Genomic DNA, 16,213 nt, shown 5'->3' with positions numbered 1-16,213 from the left:
GAATTTTTTAGTGAATACTAATGTCATATTTTCCCCTTCAGGCATTGTATTGGCAAGGTTTCTCTCCACTGTGCATTAGCTTATGGTTATTTGTGGTTAAATGATAACTCAAGGCTTCTCTCATTTATTCTACATGAAAATTATCTTCCCAGTTGGAATTGTCCAATGTTTTGTATGGCTTGAACACTGCATGAAGGCTTCTGCCTCATTCATCAGCTTTCTCTCCAGGATGAAATCTCCAAGGAATTCCAAGTTAGGAATTATCACGAAGCCCTTGCCATATTTTTTTTCTAGTATGTATTACATGCTTAGTTAGGCTTACATGCTAAAGCGTGTATACTCATTGAATCTGTAAGATTTCTCACCTCTGTGAGTTCTCTGGTGCATAAAGTGTTAAGGCACATTCATTATATTACTATGGTTTCTCTCAAGTATGAAATCTCAGATGATGTACTAGGAATGAGTTTAGACTGAACACTTTGCCACATTCATTATATGTGTAAGGTTTCTCTCCAGCGTGAATGCTACTATGATGTGCAAGGCGGGGATTGCGACTGAACACCTCATTGCATTTGTTAAGGTTTCTCTACAGTGTGAATTATCAGATGTTTTGCAAGGTATGAATTACAACTGAATACTTTATGACATTTATCATATTTGTAAAGTTTCTCTCCAGTGTGGATTGTTTGATGCTTTGCTAGAAATGACCTACGACTGAACACTTTACCACATTCACTGCATTTGTAAGGTTTCTCTTCAGTATGGATTCTCTGATGATTTGCTAGGTATGACTTGTGCCTGAAGACTTTGCCACATTCACTACATTTATAAGGTTTTTCTCTAGCATGAATTATCAGATGTTGTACAAGGTAGCAATTGTGAGACTTTAAAGACCTTACCACATTCATTACATTGAAAATATTTCTCTCCAAGATGGATTCTCTGATGATTTGCTAGGTTTGACTTTTGACTGAAGACCTTGCCAACATTCACTACATTTGTAAGCTTTCTCCCCGGAATGGATTCTCTGATGATTTTCTAGGTATGACTTGAGACTGAATATCTTGCCACATTCATTACATTTGTAAGGTTTCTCACCAGTATGAATAATCTGATGACGAGTAAAGTTTGATTTCTGATTGAAGACCTTGTCACATTCATTACATTTGAAAGGTTTCTCTCCAGTATGTATTCTTTGATGGTTTGTTAAGTATGACTTTTTACTGAAGACTTTTCCACATTCATTACATTTGTATAGTTTCTCTCCAGTATGCATTCCCTGATGACTTCTAAGGTTTGATTTCTTATTGAAGACCTTGCCACCTGTAACACATGGAAACCGTTTCTCTCGAGAACGGATTGTCTGATGCATAGTAAAGCATGTGTCAAGTCTAACCTGTCTGCTGTGACACTTAGTCATTTGTCTGGATTTCTTTAAAGCACAATTCTTGAATGTCGTGGATTTTATATCTTTCCAACACTGCTGTCTGGAACATTTCTCCAGTATGACTCTTCCTTTTTGGTGGAAATTCTTGATGGCACATTTAGGAGAGGAATCTGTGTTCACACTTTTGACACTTCCCTCCCATTTGAGTTCCTGGATACTTTCATGTGGTCATGCACACTCCAGGGTTCTCCTCCTTGCTCCAACATGAAGAAAACACTCAGGTCGAAAGGAGATTCCCAGGGAGACCAGGTTCCTGTAGTTCTCCAACATCATGTCGCTGTATAAAGTCCTCTGAGCAGGGGCCAGGTAGTCTCACTCCTCCTGGAAGAATTCTATGGCCACATCCCCAAATGTCAACAGATCCTGAATAACAGCCACTTTCAACTTGTTTTCTTTCCTCTTCCTCCTCTTCCAGGCTTCTTCCAGCATGGCGCTGTGACCTCTATTCCACGGGATGCACTTCCGGATCTGCCACTTTCTGAAGTGGGACTGGTAGTGTCATCTTTTTTGGGGGGGACCTTGTGCTTGCGAGGCAGGCGGTGGCACCACTGAGCTAAATCCCCGGCCCCTGGTAGTGTCTTTAGTTGCACTATCATGACTGCTTCGATGTCCTGAAACAATTTAAAATGTTTCCTTTTTCTAGTCATTTTGACTATAGGGAATAGCCAGAAGTTGCATGGTGCCATATCTGGTGAATAAAGTGGACAAGGACACACTGTCATGTTTTTCTGAGTCTGCCTTTCCATTGGATGTCACTCAGCAGCAGCAGCATTCACTGTAATTTTGATCACACCTTGCAAACACTCATGAAAGAGGACTTCCTGAACTGCTTCAGAAAGCGGCGAGTGCTGGGCATGGTAGTATATGCCTGTGATCCCAGCACTTGGGAGGCTGGGGCAGGAAGATTGCCGAAAGTTTGAGGCCAGCCTGGGCTACATAGTGAGTTCAAAGCCAGCCAGAACTGAACCCAATTGTGACCCTGTCTCAAAAAAAAAACAAAGAGAGAGAGAGAAGTGGTGAGAAGGATGGGATAAATGGGTTCCAAGTGAGGGGGAGGATTTTGAGAGGAATTAATGGCAATGTGTCTTTTACTATAATAAAAAATTTAAAATTAAACATTCACCATATTTTTAAATTACCCCTTGTATTTCTGCCCTGAAAACAAGGAGAGTCTTTTGACCAGAAACCAGAGGAAACAAACACCCAGAACACTCTCTCTGTGTCTTGGGCATTGTGCCTTCAAGTCAGTCCAATCCTTTGAACTTGTTTATCCTCTAAGCTGCTAGAAGTTTTGTTGTGGCCCATACAACTTCTATACTGGATGAAAATTGAGTATGAATTTAGTTCACTATAGGTTTGGGCTTAATCAAAGGAAAGAAAACAATAGTAGCTTCCTTTTGTAAGTAGCAACTTATTTTAGCAGTTTTCCTCTTCTAACTGAAGGCCTTGGCAGAAACTGACAGCCCAAGCCCACACGAAACCTCAGGTTTTAGTCATCTGTCTCCTAAGGATGTTACATCATTTTTCAGTTCACCAAATGGGCATCTCCTCACACACATACCCCTTGGGAGCTTCTGCCTCAAGGATGTGGGAAGTTTGCAGCCCATGATGATGTCCAACTAGACCACTTTGTTTGGGTTTCCCATTGATGAGGGATGTTTCTCTCCTCCTCGGTCGGTGGGCTGTCTCTCTCCCAGCAGAACACAGAACAGTCACTTGTCTTACTTTTGAGATCCAAAGAACTCCTTGGTACAACCTCAGAATGCTGCAGGAAATCATGGCAAACTCACAGTGGATAATTTGGGGAAAGTATAATAAAGAAGACTATTTACAGAGCTAAGATAAACAGAGTTTTGGAGCGGCCACAGGGGATTGGGCACCATGCTGGGTTAGTCCCAGGAGGAAAGAAAATGCAGTATTTCCGTGGGGTTGTGGCCCAGATGTTAGTGTGCACGAGACTCACCAGGACTCCTCACTCCCCCCCTTCCCCCAGCCCCTGCCTCAGAAGGTTGGGCAGCACTGGGGAATTGTATTTCCCAGCTTCCCTGGGCGACCAAGCTGCTGGTGCGGGAGCCAGTTTGACACAGGCTGTGGACCCACAGAGACAGGCGCCCCAGCACGGCGGGCTCTGGGGACCTATCAGCCTGGTCTCCTCCACTCTATTCCACCCTTCGCTCTGCACTGATTAAACTCACCGGACTGGAAGGAAAGGGACTAGTGAAGGCCCAGGCTAATCATCCGCATGGAGAGTAGAGAGGAACTGCAAGAGGAAAATACCTCCACCCCACAGTGTCTTCAGATAGCAGTTTCCACTGGGTGTAGTAGTACATACCTGTGATCCCAGCACTCTGGGAGGCTGAGGCAAGAGAACCAAAAGTCCAGCCTAGGTATTTCAGGAATTTAGCCAGACCCTGTCTCAAAATTTTAAAAATAAGTTTAAGGGCTGGGGATGTAGCTCATTGTGAAGATCAAGGGTTGAATTTCCAGTACTAAATTCAAACCAAACCCAACCAAAACAAAAACTACCTTCTCCTCACCATTTTTCACATTCTCTCCTATTTCTACTGCTCTAATGTTCAGTGTATAAATCATTCATATTGTGATTCTCACAGTACTCAAAGGGTAGATAGAAATAGTGTTATTTACGAATAAGGAAACCAAGTCTCAAAATGGTAAACGTCACTAGACAGGGTCTTAGAAGTTCCCAAAGCTGAGATAAGGAACTTAACCCACCCAGCACATAGAATAGGTTCACAGTTTCTCTGACTCTCATGGAGAAAGAATTTCCAGGATTGGTCAGGAAGGGCCATGGGAAGGGTTTACTAGGCAGAAATTAGAAGGTTTGGACTCAAAGAAATAAGATCACGTGTGTGTGTGTGTGTGTGTGTGTGTGTGTGTGAGAGAGAGAGAGAGAGAGAGAGAGAGAGAGAGAGAGAGAGAGAGAGAGGGAGAGAAGGAGAGAGAGGGAGAGGGGCTTATTTTCAGGAGCTGGGCTCATTCACGCTTCACTTGAGGCATGAAAACCCCTGGAAAAAGTGGCCCTGGCCCACTACAGGGATGGGCCGGTTCTGTTTATTTAAGATAGGTAATTTAAACATTCTTTTGATTCCCTCAACCTGTCCCTTTACCTTAGGATCAGGTTCTTTCCTTTACTTTGACAATTAAGCCAATGTGTGGACTTTAGTGTTCATGGGGAGTTGGGGTCCGACAGTCTGGAAGGGGAGGAGCCCAAATTGAACCAAGGGATGCGGGTATGGACGCCTTGGGTGACTTCAGCTGCGTCTCAGAAGTTGCAGTCTTCTTAAAAGTACAGTTTGTAGTTTTTTTCCTTTTCTCTGTTTACTTTTCTTTTTCCTATTCCATCTCAGTAAAGGCTGAGCTTCTTTTAAGAGCTGGGACTTTAACACCCTTCTGGGCTCTTCCTCCTCCTTCACCCTCCAGGCACTATAGTGTTCTCTTCTGGACAGGTGGCTCCCTTTCTCGCCAGATAAGCTAAACCTTCACCTGGGGCATTCAATGATTTAACCTCCTAGGAGGACTATTTCCTTGTATTCTCACAGGTTTTCAAACTCTTTTGATTCACAGCTACTTTGAGTTTTGATTTGGGGGCTTTGAAGAGACCAAGAAATAAAGCCCTTGACTCTTCTTTTAAATTCTTGAACCTCTTGAACCTGTTACCCAATTCTGGAGTTTAGTAGATTCTTTCCAGGTCCTTGGTGTCCCGAACAATGAGTTGGGCAAGACACATGAAAAAGGTAATGAGGTTTTACATTTACTAAAGGTAGGAAAGAAGTAGATTCTGCAGATGAGAGCTGGCCAGTGAGGTTAATGGCAGAAGTCTTTTGTACCCTTCATTCTTCAGGCCGCATCAGATCTAGGCCACCCTACCCAAAACTTGCTTGATTTTGTGGTGGAAGAACTGGAGATAGCCTTTCTGATTGGTCCCAGGTGCAGGGCCTGGGAACTATGCTCTGCATATGGGCTCAGATCTCTGTGATTGACGTTACACACACTTGGTCAGCCAGTTGGGCACACCCTAATCTCCTGCCTAGAGCCAGGTGTGGTAGCATGTGCCTGCAATCCCAGCACTTGGGGGAGGTGAGGGAGAAGGATCACTGTAAATTTGAGGCCCACCTGGGCTACGCAGCGAGACCTTGTATAAATAAATGAATGAATGAATGGCAATTCAGAACCTACCAGGAAATTAACATAAAAAACAGGTGACAGGAGACCACGGGCAGAGGCTCACTGCCAGACCTCCCAAGTGGACACAGGCCTCTGTGGAGCAGGGGTGGGCACTCTGGAGGTAGGGTGGGTGCAGGATGAGAGGATGAGGGTGCGCAGGACCTTGCAGGGATGCTTATGGCTGTGCTGATTTGTCTTCTGCCACTCTACTTAAGAATAGCTTGACCTTGCAAAACTGCAGCTGTAAAGTCATGCTGTTTCCTCCTCGCCAAGCACTGCAACTTCTAAAAGAAAGAAAAAAACAAAAAAGCAAAACAACACTTGAAGTGGCTGAGATATTAACTCCCAGAGTCAGCTACCCAGGAGAAGGGAACTACAGGGAAACATCGGTTCCCAGACCTTCTGATCAGTAATCTTCAGTGTTTCAGAACCCAGAATACCTGGTGGGCTTCCAGTAAGATCACAGAATGGGCCAAAGCTTTGCTAGTCCCGCTGTTTAAGTAAGAGAAGAGTGACTAACTTGCATGGAGATAATGGGGTTATACAAAGCAGAATAGCACCAAGAGGAACAGCCCTGGAGGGTGCACAACCTGGCACAGCCTCCCTGCCCAGTCCCGCACTCCCTCCTAAGAAAATCCCTGCCCAGTACCTACATTTTGTGAATTGGCCAGTTGGATGGGAGTTGGGCCATTTGCCTGATTGGTTAGCTTATGTTGCTAAAACCTGATTTGCTTTCCACTTGCCCTCCCTTCCTGAATGCTGGCTGGCCTGTGGGCAGGCAGAACAGACCGAGAATTGGTGACAACTAATCTCTCCTGGTGTGTGTGGGGGGACCAAGTCGAGGAAGTACCGGTGAAGCCTAAATGTTCTCTTCACAAACCTTGTGAAGTGGTAGTTTCTATTTTATGGACCTGACAGAGGGAGAGAATGGTTTTCTCCAACACGTGCTCTGGGCAATATGTAAGAACTACTGATACCATTCGTGCTGATGTATGATACAGGCTCTGCAGTTTCTGAAGACTTGATGATTCTCAGTAGTAGCCTCAGGGTGGTGGGTAGGTAGGTAGACATTAGCGGGCCTGAGGCACAAGGGAGGGGGGGTCTCAAACAGTGTGCTCTGCCCTTTATAGTTAACAGACAAAAACTTCAATGCAGAGTCCATTCATAACCATTTGTTTGGTCTCAGACTAAAGCCACTGCACAGAGCACAGTGACAGATTAAGGTCACACGTTGTGCACATTCCTTCCAATACCTGGCCCCCTGGCCGGCTATTTCCAAAGCAAGGCAGGCAGCCTTCCTGGGCACCATGACCTATATCCAATGACAGCAGAAAGGGGAGCATTCTTTAAAGACCCTCCCTCCCTGGGCTGAGACCTGATGTAGATTCTTCTATGATTAAGGCCCTGGAGAGAACACTGACCCCCATAAAAGAACAAAGAAGACACTTCTGAGATAATGAGACTCCAAAGTAACTCCTGAGGGAAATGTCAAATAAAACAATGTCTGTCATCATAGTTCCCCAAACTCAAGGAATAACTCTTAATGTATACAGAAACCTGTCCAAACTCACACTTGGCCCAGATTATCTTTGTGACACTGCCTACCTTCTATGTCCATTTTACAATAAAGTCTACCTATACTTCACCTATGTGTCTTGGCTGAAATCTTTCATCAAGGACATAAAGGAACTGAGGACCAAGGAGTGAGGGGCCAATTTCCCAGTGATATTATCACCTTTATGGAATGTTCTGTGTGTGTGTGTGTGTGTGTGTGTGTGTGTGTTACCAAGGACTGAACTCAGGTCCTTTGCACATCTATTTTTACTTTTGAGACAAAGTTTTGCTAAATCAAAAGGCTGCCCAGGCTGGGCTCAAATTTGTGATCCTCTTGTCTCAGCCTCCCAGAGTAGTGGGATTACAGACATGACCACCACTCCTGGATTGGAACATTATTATTATTATTATTATTTATTTTTTGGTACCGGGGATCGAACTTGGGACCTTGTGCTTGCGAGGCAGGCGCCAGAACCACTGAGCTAAATCCCTGGCCCTATTATTATTATTTTTTTAAACTTAATTCATTTCTGATCTCTTCCTACAGTGCTGTGGATCAGGGCCTAATCAAATGCTAAGTACTTCCTTTTCTTCTGGAAGATCCTCCTTATTCTCTCTAGAGTTTATCTCCTTTTCTTATCCTGACCTGGTAGACTATGGGGAAAAGTCATCACAAAGATTTCCTGGGAACTGGAGTTTTAAAATGAGTGCATGTGGGAAAATTCTGTCCAAGTATGGAGGGGGGTTTGTGTTTGCCTCTACTTATTTATTAAGCTCCTTAGGGAAAAGAAATCTTAAAAGCAGCTCAACCAGACTATGTAAATACATGGTACAGAATGGAGTTTTGTTTCACAGGCTGTGGCTTGAAATAGGTTAGACAGAAGCCAGGTTGGAGGACTTTGGGAGGAGCAAGGATTTGCCTTGCAAAGGTGTGTGTTGGGTAGGAACTGACCCAGAACTTGACCCATGGACCTCTTCCAGCTGAAGTTTTGACCAGGCTGATCCAAGGCTGGGAGTGGGGATGGGAAAACATTGCAGATGCACTCTGTCAGCTAGAGGTCAGGGCAGAGGGGAGAAAACCCAGAAAAAGGGCTGTGTGAAATGTGAATCCGAATCACCACAAGAGAGGAAGAAAATAGCATGTGTCATCCTGAAAAAAGCTCTTCTAGGGTGTTTCTTTTGGCTGCCTCTCCTCTGGAGAGTCTCCCTTGGCTCTCGCTGCTACAGTTTCAGACTTAAAAGGAAGCCACCTTCAAGTAAATTCCCTCCTTCTCTCAAGAAAGAAAATAAAAGGAAACAAAGTAGTGTCCTGGTTTGCGAACATGGGTCAGACTTAGAGTGAATTCCCAGCCAGGAGCTGGGAATGTCTCCAGTCACCTCTTGGTCTTGGTCCTCTGGTGCCCTCTTGGGCACAAGAGTGGAACTATGTTTTCTAAAGTTGGTAAATTAGCCCTCAGTTGTGTGGCCCTGTAATCCCAGCCCTGGGAGGGTGAGGCAGGAGGATCCTTGAGAATTCAAGGTGAGACTGGAATGCATAGTGAGTTCAAGGCCCACTTGAACTACAGCAAGGCTATCTAAAAAAAAAACAACCCCAAAATAAATAAGTAAATACAGTAAAGCTGCCTAAATCTCCACCACTACCATTCCCTGACCACTCCCCCCCCCCCCGCCCGCCCCCGGAGTCTCATTCTCCAGTGGGAAGGCTTCTGGAACAACTTCTTGCTATTCTTAGTTTTTCCCTCTGGCCAGCACCTACAGATCCTCCTCAATGTATTAATTTTTTTTCTAAACAAATTATATTTCTGCTTGCATTTCTGGTCACTAAGCCCCGGGGGGAGGGGGGTGTGTGTGTAAACAATCAGCATGAACATGCACTGCTGAAATTAATTTTTAGTTTTATGGAAATATAAAATACATTAATATTCCATAGAACTTCACCTGTCGCAAGTGAAAGATTTTGAGTAGTTTATAGCATTGCACAATCATTGTCACATTAAAATTTTAGAATAGACAGTTTCCTCCTGAGTATCTGCAGTCAGTCTTTATTTTCAGTTCTAGTGTCAGCAACTACTGATCTGCTTTCGACTCTACTGATTTGCTTTTCTGGTAATTTCATACAAATGAAATCGTATGTTGCCTATTGTGACTAATTTGGTTTAGTCTATAGTCTTCAAAGTTCAACTGTTATTTATATTATGTATCAGTGCTTCATTCCTTTTGAGAGCCGAATGACAACAGCCACATTTTATTTATCCATTCATTAGTTGATGGGTGTTTTAGGTTGTTTCCAGCTTTTGACTATTGTGAATAATGCTGCTATGAACATTTGTATACAGCGTGAAGAATAAGTTCAGTTTTTCTTTTTTTTGTCTATCAAAATCCAGTTGTTGAAAAGATTGTCTTTTCTATAAAGAAGTGTTTTGGCTACTGCATAAAAGTTCAACTGGCCATACACTAAGAGTTTATTTCTGGACTCCCAATTCTGTTCCATGTGTAAGTCTATCTTCAAGCCAATACTGCACTGTCTTGGTTACTGTAGGTTTGTAGAAATTCTTGTCGAGTTACCGCATCTTTGGAAAATCACACTGCCATGATTTCTTTTACCAATTTTTCATTCAGAAAGCATTCATTCAGCGACGTCCAAGGCTTTATTGGTCTTCTAGATATTGTATGCCCTTCTCTAGACAATGTGCTGCAATAATGTACTATGCAGTAAGGTGATTCAGTAGGTTTTTCATTTCTACTTTGGAAAGTGATAACAAGAAAGTTTGAGGTTTTACAAAACTCATCATGTCTGTGTTTAAAATATTAAATTCCCTTTCCTTTAAAAATGTGGCTGCTCTCGGGCAGGGGATGTAGCTCTGTGGTTCCGCCATCTGCCTCGAAAGCACAAGGTTCCGAGATAGATCCCCAGTACCAAAAAAAAAAAAAAAAAAATCTGGCTGGTCTCAAAATGATGCCTCAACTTAAGTAGCACCATAACAGTACAGTATTTGAAAAAATTCTGTTGAATAAGATATAATAGGGCAAATGATCAACATCTCCAAAGCCAGGGAAAGAAAGCAGCCTTTATCATACTTCCCTTAGAAACAGTTTTACTAGATCTTCCCCTTCCCGCGTCAGTCAATTCCCTGATCCTGATGTTATTAGCATCATTTTTTCTAGAGTCTTTCCATGTGGGAAGGCTAGAAAGCAAATCTTCAAACTTCCCCTAAAAAGTCATAATCAATTTTGGGGTAATAATCTTATTTTGGGGTAAAATATTAAATTCTAAAAGAATATCAGTTTTAGATAAGAGTTTAGTATTTGGAAAAGTTTTTAATAAATTAAAAAGCATTCTTGGGCTGGGGATGTAGCTCTGTGGTACAGCAGTTGCCTAACATGCTCAAGGCCCTGGGTTCAATCCCCAATATAAGATATAAGTAAATTCCAGAAAGCACAAAAAATACTCAAACATCTTTTGTCAGCTGAGAGAGCAGCCATATTGAAATGGCACTTGAAGGGCACGCGGACCAAGGAAGAGAGCAGCACTCAGAGAATTGAAGGGAAAGATTATCGCTAGTGGGCCTAGTGGAAGTCACCTTCCAGAGTCTGAGCCCCATTTCTAAGTTTGTTCTCATATATATCCGTTCTTTAGCCAGAGTGGGGGAGCAAGCAGAATGTTAAAGTAGAACTCAGCAAAGGGTAGGGACGTGGAGGTAATGTTGCTTTTTAAACTTTTTTTTTTCTTTACAGTTTATCTTTAAGACATAGGGAGATAGGGAGGTACAGGTAGGTGTTGTTTCAGCATGACCTTCCTGGGTTTAGCAGGAGGGGCAAGCTCCGAGAGACTGGGCAGCCTTGAGGCGGTCAGTCTCTGTCCAGCTTTGAGACCGTTGGTCTCTGCTGTCTTTTGTTCCTTTCCATTTCAATATCTCATCTAACTTCTCGAAAACTCCTAAAGTCCTTTGTACACTCAAGAGAACGAGAGTGAAAATGGAAAATATTGTTTTTTTCCAGGCCAAGGTCTGAATCAGGGCCTTTACATCCCTAGCTCCCCATTTTTTATTTTGAGACGGGTCTTGCTAAATCGCTAAGTTGTCCACCCTGGTCTGAAACTTTTGATCCTCCTGCCTAAGACTCCCACATTGCTGGGATTACAGGAGTGACTCGGCAGAGAACACCAAAGTACAATTCTTCAGTTTTGTCGTCAGGTGGCCTGGAAGGGGCTCCGGGCCTCTGAAGTCGCCGACCCACATTCTGAGAGCCCCCGAACTGGATTCTGTTGTAGGGAGGAGCGGTAAAACCTACGGCTAGAGGTCACTATCTCCGTAGTGGCCGCGGAAAGGAACGAGTGTTGTGACAGGCGACAGGTGTCTGTCAGACCCGAAAGGAGCTGGGAGGCCTCGCAGGCGTCCTCCACAGCGAGGCTGGGAGAACGAGGCCCACGGGCTCAGGACTCATCCTCGCGCGGGGTCCGACTGCCACCAAACCGCAGGGCCGAGCCTCGAAGGCCCCTAAACCCCACACGCGGCCGCCATTGCTTCCGCGGACTCGGCGGCCCGGGACGGCGCCGTGCTCGCGCATGCGTGCGTACAGGAACATTGCGGGTTCAAAACGCGCGAGCGCCTACGGAGGCCGTGAGGGCGTCGGCGGCGGGGCGTGCTACGGGGCGGCTCGGGTGTGCGGGCGGCGGCGATGAGCGACATCGTGGAGAGGACGCTGACGGCGCTGCCGGGACTCTTCCTCCAGAGCCAGCCGGGCGGCGGGCCCGCGGCGGCCAAGACGCCCTTCTCCTCGCGCCTGGGCGGCCTGGTCCGCGGCGTCACCGCCCTCAGCTCCAAGCACGTAGGTGCGGGGCGGGGAGGCCGGGGCCGCGCGGGGAGGCCTTCCCTTCCGTGTGACTGGAAGCGACCTTTTCCTGCCTGGACAGACCCAGGGAGGCTGCAGCAGGTTCCTTTCCCCTTGACCCTCCGTGTTTCCCAGCGCTCAAGTGGACAAGCATATTTCATACTTGCTGTGAGCTTACAGGAGGTGTCAAGTGTGTGTAAATACTCAATTCGTGGGTAGTGGCAGGCATTGCTCACCTGCAGTTTCTTCCCCGTTCAGTTCTTCCCTCTGGGTCCCTCCATCAGCTGGACGCACACATCTAGATAGATCCTACCAAGCCAGCCTGCTGTGCGCACCTCAGGGGAGTCAGAGGTTCTTAGGCTAAGGGGTGGGCAGAGAAAAAGAAACTTAAATTCTCCCAGAGTGTAAAATTTGCTGAGTAAGTCTCTGCCTGAGATGGACTTTGAAAATGAGCTGTTCTGGGAGAAGTTGTTTTCCACCGACTTTTGGGAATTGCACGGTTTGTATAAGATGCTGTTTCAAAGCCTCAAGGAATTTATATCTTAAAAACACATAGTGTGTCATAATTTGTTCAACAGATATTTATGGAGCAAGGTTATGTGTTAGACACTGAGGAAGGCATATTCTCTTCTCCCAAAGAACAGCATCCGTTTGAGGCTTAAGTATAAGCATGACTACAAGGCAATAGAAGTGTCAGGAGAAAAGAAAAACAGTATGATAAAGGGTTAGAATGTTTTTGTAAGCTGATGTCAGATGATGCTATTCTGGAGAGGGTTGGCCTGCTACACATTGCAGAATCATTATTTGTGAAAGTTCATATTGCTCATGGTTTTGTCCTTAGCTCATTTTTATGAAATAGCGAATGACTTTTTTTTTTGGCTCAGTGTGGAGGTGAATACCTGTAATTCAAGCTACTTGGGAGACTGAGGCAGGAGAATCCAGAATTCCAGGCCAGCTTGGGCAATTTAGGAAGACCTTGTTTGAAGAAATAAAATAAAATGAGAAGCAAAAGCTGATGATGTATTTCCACGGTAGAGGCCCTGGGTTCAATTTCTAGTGCCAAAAAAAATACATTTTTAGTCTTTACATTGTAGTGTATCCAAATGTGGCACTACTTCACTAGTAGTTCTTAACCATCTCATGAAAACCTGTTATCTTAGTCACTTTCCTGGTTGCTGAGACCCAATACCTGACACCCACAATTTCAAGGAGGAGAAGTTTATTCAGGCTCACATTTTTAGTTCATAGTTGGCCTGCTCCAAGACAAGAAGGGCATAGAGAAGGGGTCTAGTGACCCACCTCTCCTGGCCGAACCCCGTCTCCTGTAGAGCCCCATGATCCAGTCACCTCCCAAACACATGCGTCTTTGGGGACATTTAATTTAATTTATTTATTATTATTACAGAATTATTATTATTATTTTTTGAGACAAGGTCTTGCTATGTAGTCCAGGCTGGCTTTGAACTCATGGCAGTCCTGTCTTCGCCTCCCAAGTGGTGGGATTACATGTGTGTGGCACCATGCCCAGCTGGGGACATTTTAGATGTAAACCATAATATCTGCTAATTCAGTGTGTATTTAAAGGGAGCAATAAAATGGGGCCAATTTTTAAGTGTTTAAGGAGATGAAATATAATGGAAAGGCTGGAAATGTCTACATCGGGGTGTGTATGAGAGAGAAAGAGTGTGGTGGGGCATGCTTGTAGTTCCAGCTACTTGAGAGGCTGAGGCAGGAGGATTGCAAATTCAAGGCCTCTCTGGGCTGTGTAGTGATTTAAAGCCAGCCTGGAATATGTACCAAAACTCTGTCTCAAACAAAAACAAAGAAAGGAAAGAAACTGTTCATTTGTGTCTTCTTACTCTATTTTTCAATTCCATGAAGACTTCATATTTCTAAGAGGAAGACATGAGATTTATCTTGGGCCCGGACACGGAGAATCTCTTTCTACTTTCCGCTTTTAATTTTTTAGATGCATTTTTCTGGTGAATAGTTTTTCAAGGGGCCAGTATCTGAGTGAAGAAAAGAGGAGTGGTGGATTAGCCTCGAAATACTCTCTCTAGGGGTGATTCTGATGGTTGGCGAGATGCAGATCTTCAGCACATTATATTTATCTCAAAATAATGTTCCTTTTTAATTGAAAGTAGTATTTTATTTTTCTCCTTTAAATACTGTTACAGTTTAAAAAGACAGTTATTCAAGCATTTAAATACATTCACCTTTTCAGGAAGAAGAGAAATTAATCCAGCAGGAACTGAGTAGTTTGAAGGCAACCGTTTCTGCTCCTACTACGACACTGGTAAGTTTGCAGTTGGTGCCAACACATGTGCATGTGAAGTCTGGCCCACCGTGACCAACAGTGGCAGCTAACTGATAGTTTCTCAGGTGTCTCAAAGTCAAAGTTGGCTGTAGGTGGTAGCAGACATTACCTTAGATTTTATCGTTGGGTGCTTCAGTGGACTGAGATGACGCTGACTGTGTAAAGTCAGGACAAAGGTGACGGTAATCACACATATGTGACTGTACACCCCTGGGACTCCAGTACACATCTTGTTTTAGTGTTGTATACTCTGAAAGGTTTGTATGTGTCATTTAGCGTAATATTTTCTTTCTGAAATTGATACACATTTTTTGTGGGGAGGCTGGGGGAAGTGGAGATCAAACTCAGGGCTTCATGAATGCTAAACTCACACTGTGCCACTGAGCTACACCCCCTGACTCTGAATTGTTGATCTTTAATTTTAGTGGTATACCTTTTGGAGTATAGGTTGGCTGGCAGGTAGAATAATTTTTTTCTTGCTGTGAAACTGAGTGTACTGCACAGCAGTTAAATCAAGGCCAGTTACCTGTTTTTGAACTGGATAAAATTTAATTTTTTTTTTGGTACCGGGGATTGAACTTGGGACCTTGCACTTGGAAGGCAGGTGCTGGAACCACTGAGCTAAATCCCCGACCCCAAAATTTGATTTTTTAAACAGCATTCATTCACCAACTACTAATGAATAGCCACTATTTGGAGGCTATAGTTGAATTAAAGAGTGGAATTAAGACCTGGGTTTTTGTGGTTGCTATTTTTTTACTTTTAATGATTGCACATTTTTATTGGGTACAATGTGATAATTCAGTACATCTAAACAATGTATAATACCTTTTTTTTCCTTGGTGGTACTGGGGGTTGGATCCAGAGAGCTCTGGATTACATCCCCAGCCCTTTTTATTTTATTTAAGACAAGGTCTTGCTGAATTGCCCAGGCTGGTCTTGAGCTTTGATACTCTTGCCTCAACCTCTCGAGTTGCTTGGATTACAGTGCTGTACCACACCTGGCTTCCTTTTTTTTAAATGAGGTTTTTCCCAACCAGCATTTAATAAGCTTCATTTTAGTGAGTATGTTTTGTGTCACTGTGGGGATGTTTTCCCTCCCCCTAATAAAAATGCCAAGGTGATCATTTTGCATGAGTACATGATCAGGAACATGAATAATATTTGTAAAGTCTGAGAGAATGTATATATTTTCTTTTATGGTCATCATAATATGTGGACCAATAAAACTCAAGATATCAATCTGATATCTCTGTGTAGGTTAGTATGTGTATGTTAGTGTGTATAGTTGTAGATATCTGTATAAAATTTTTTCTTTTCTTTTTTTGGTACGGGGAATTGAACTCAGGTCCCTGAGCTTGCAAGGCAGGCATGGTGCCATTGAGCTAAATCCCCGGCCCGGGTATCTGTATGAAATTTTTGTACTTCATGTATTTGATAGAAATGTTAAAAATAAATGGTTTCATTCATTTATTCATGTTTTGAGGTGCCAAGTCTGGACTCTTGTGACCACCCGCCCCTGACTTAGCCTGTCAGAATGATGGAATTAGAAGTGTGCACTGTTGCACTCAGCAAATAGTTTCTTTTTGTTAGATTTCCATTTTGTGTATTTGATATCACTAGGTATACTCTTTCTTTTCCTTTCGTCCAGTGTTGGGACTAGGGCCTTCTGCACGCTTTCAGTAGCAAATACTATGCTACTGAACTACACCTCAGCCCTACAGTTTTTCTTGCAACAAGGCATAAATCTGGCATTGAATATAACTAAGATTAATAGGTAGAAGTTAGGGAACCAGGGCTTGGAAGAATGATTATATAATAATCATGGCCCTCCATCTCTGGGCATCCCTCTTAGAGTTGTCTAAGGTGACTTTTATTCT

At 43.7% G+C, this 16,213-nt stretch overlaps 1 protein-coding gene and 1 long non-coding RNA gene across 9 annotated transcripts in view; one reads left to right on the top strand and one right to left on the bottom strand.

Annotated features, from left to right (window-relative positions):
* Window positions 1-4,318: 4,318 nt before the first annotated feature.
* LOC147830543 (uncharacterized) lies at window positions 4,319-12,713 on the bottom strand. Its single transcript, XR_015438897.1, has 2 exons — window positions 12,253-12,713; window positions 4,319-5,916 (listed from the first exon to the last, which is right to left on the bottom strand). It is a non-coding gene; the product is annotated as an uncharacterized LOC147830543 (long non-coding RNA).
* The window catches only part of Ap4e1 (adaptor related protein complex 4 subunit epsilon 1), a 53,199-nt gene continuing 48,773 nt past the window's right edge, over window positions 11,788-16,213 (top strand). For 3 of the 8 annotated variants that reach the window (XR_002396294.2, XR_002396295.2, XM_021261222.2), the window contains exons 1-2: window positions 11,788-12,013; window positions 14,241-14,312. Coding sequence is in view for 4 of the 8 variants with exons in the window: in XM_021261222.2 (XP_021116881.1) it covers window positions 11,864-12,013; window positions 14,241-14,312 (222 nt within the window). In the remaining 4 variants the exon portion in view is untranslated. The remainder of the gene's footprint in view (window positions 12,014-14,240; window positions 14,313-16,213) is intronic. The other 5 variants (XM_021261218.2, XM_087180713.1, XM_087180705.1 and 2 more) reach the window with 3 other exon arrangements.

This window comes from Heterocephalus glaber, unplaced genomic scaffold, assembly GCF_053883595.1.
Source record: "Heterocephalus glaber isolate CG9 unplaced genomic scaffold, H.glaber_assembly_v1.0 deba00000122, whole genome shotgun sequence".
NCBI lineage: Eukaryota > Metazoa > Chordata > Mammalia > Rodentia > Bathyergidae > Heterocephalus > Heterocephalus glaber.
The sequence above is the reverse complement of the archived record's forward strand: the minus strand, read 5'-3'. Positions and strand labels throughout refer to the sequence as shown.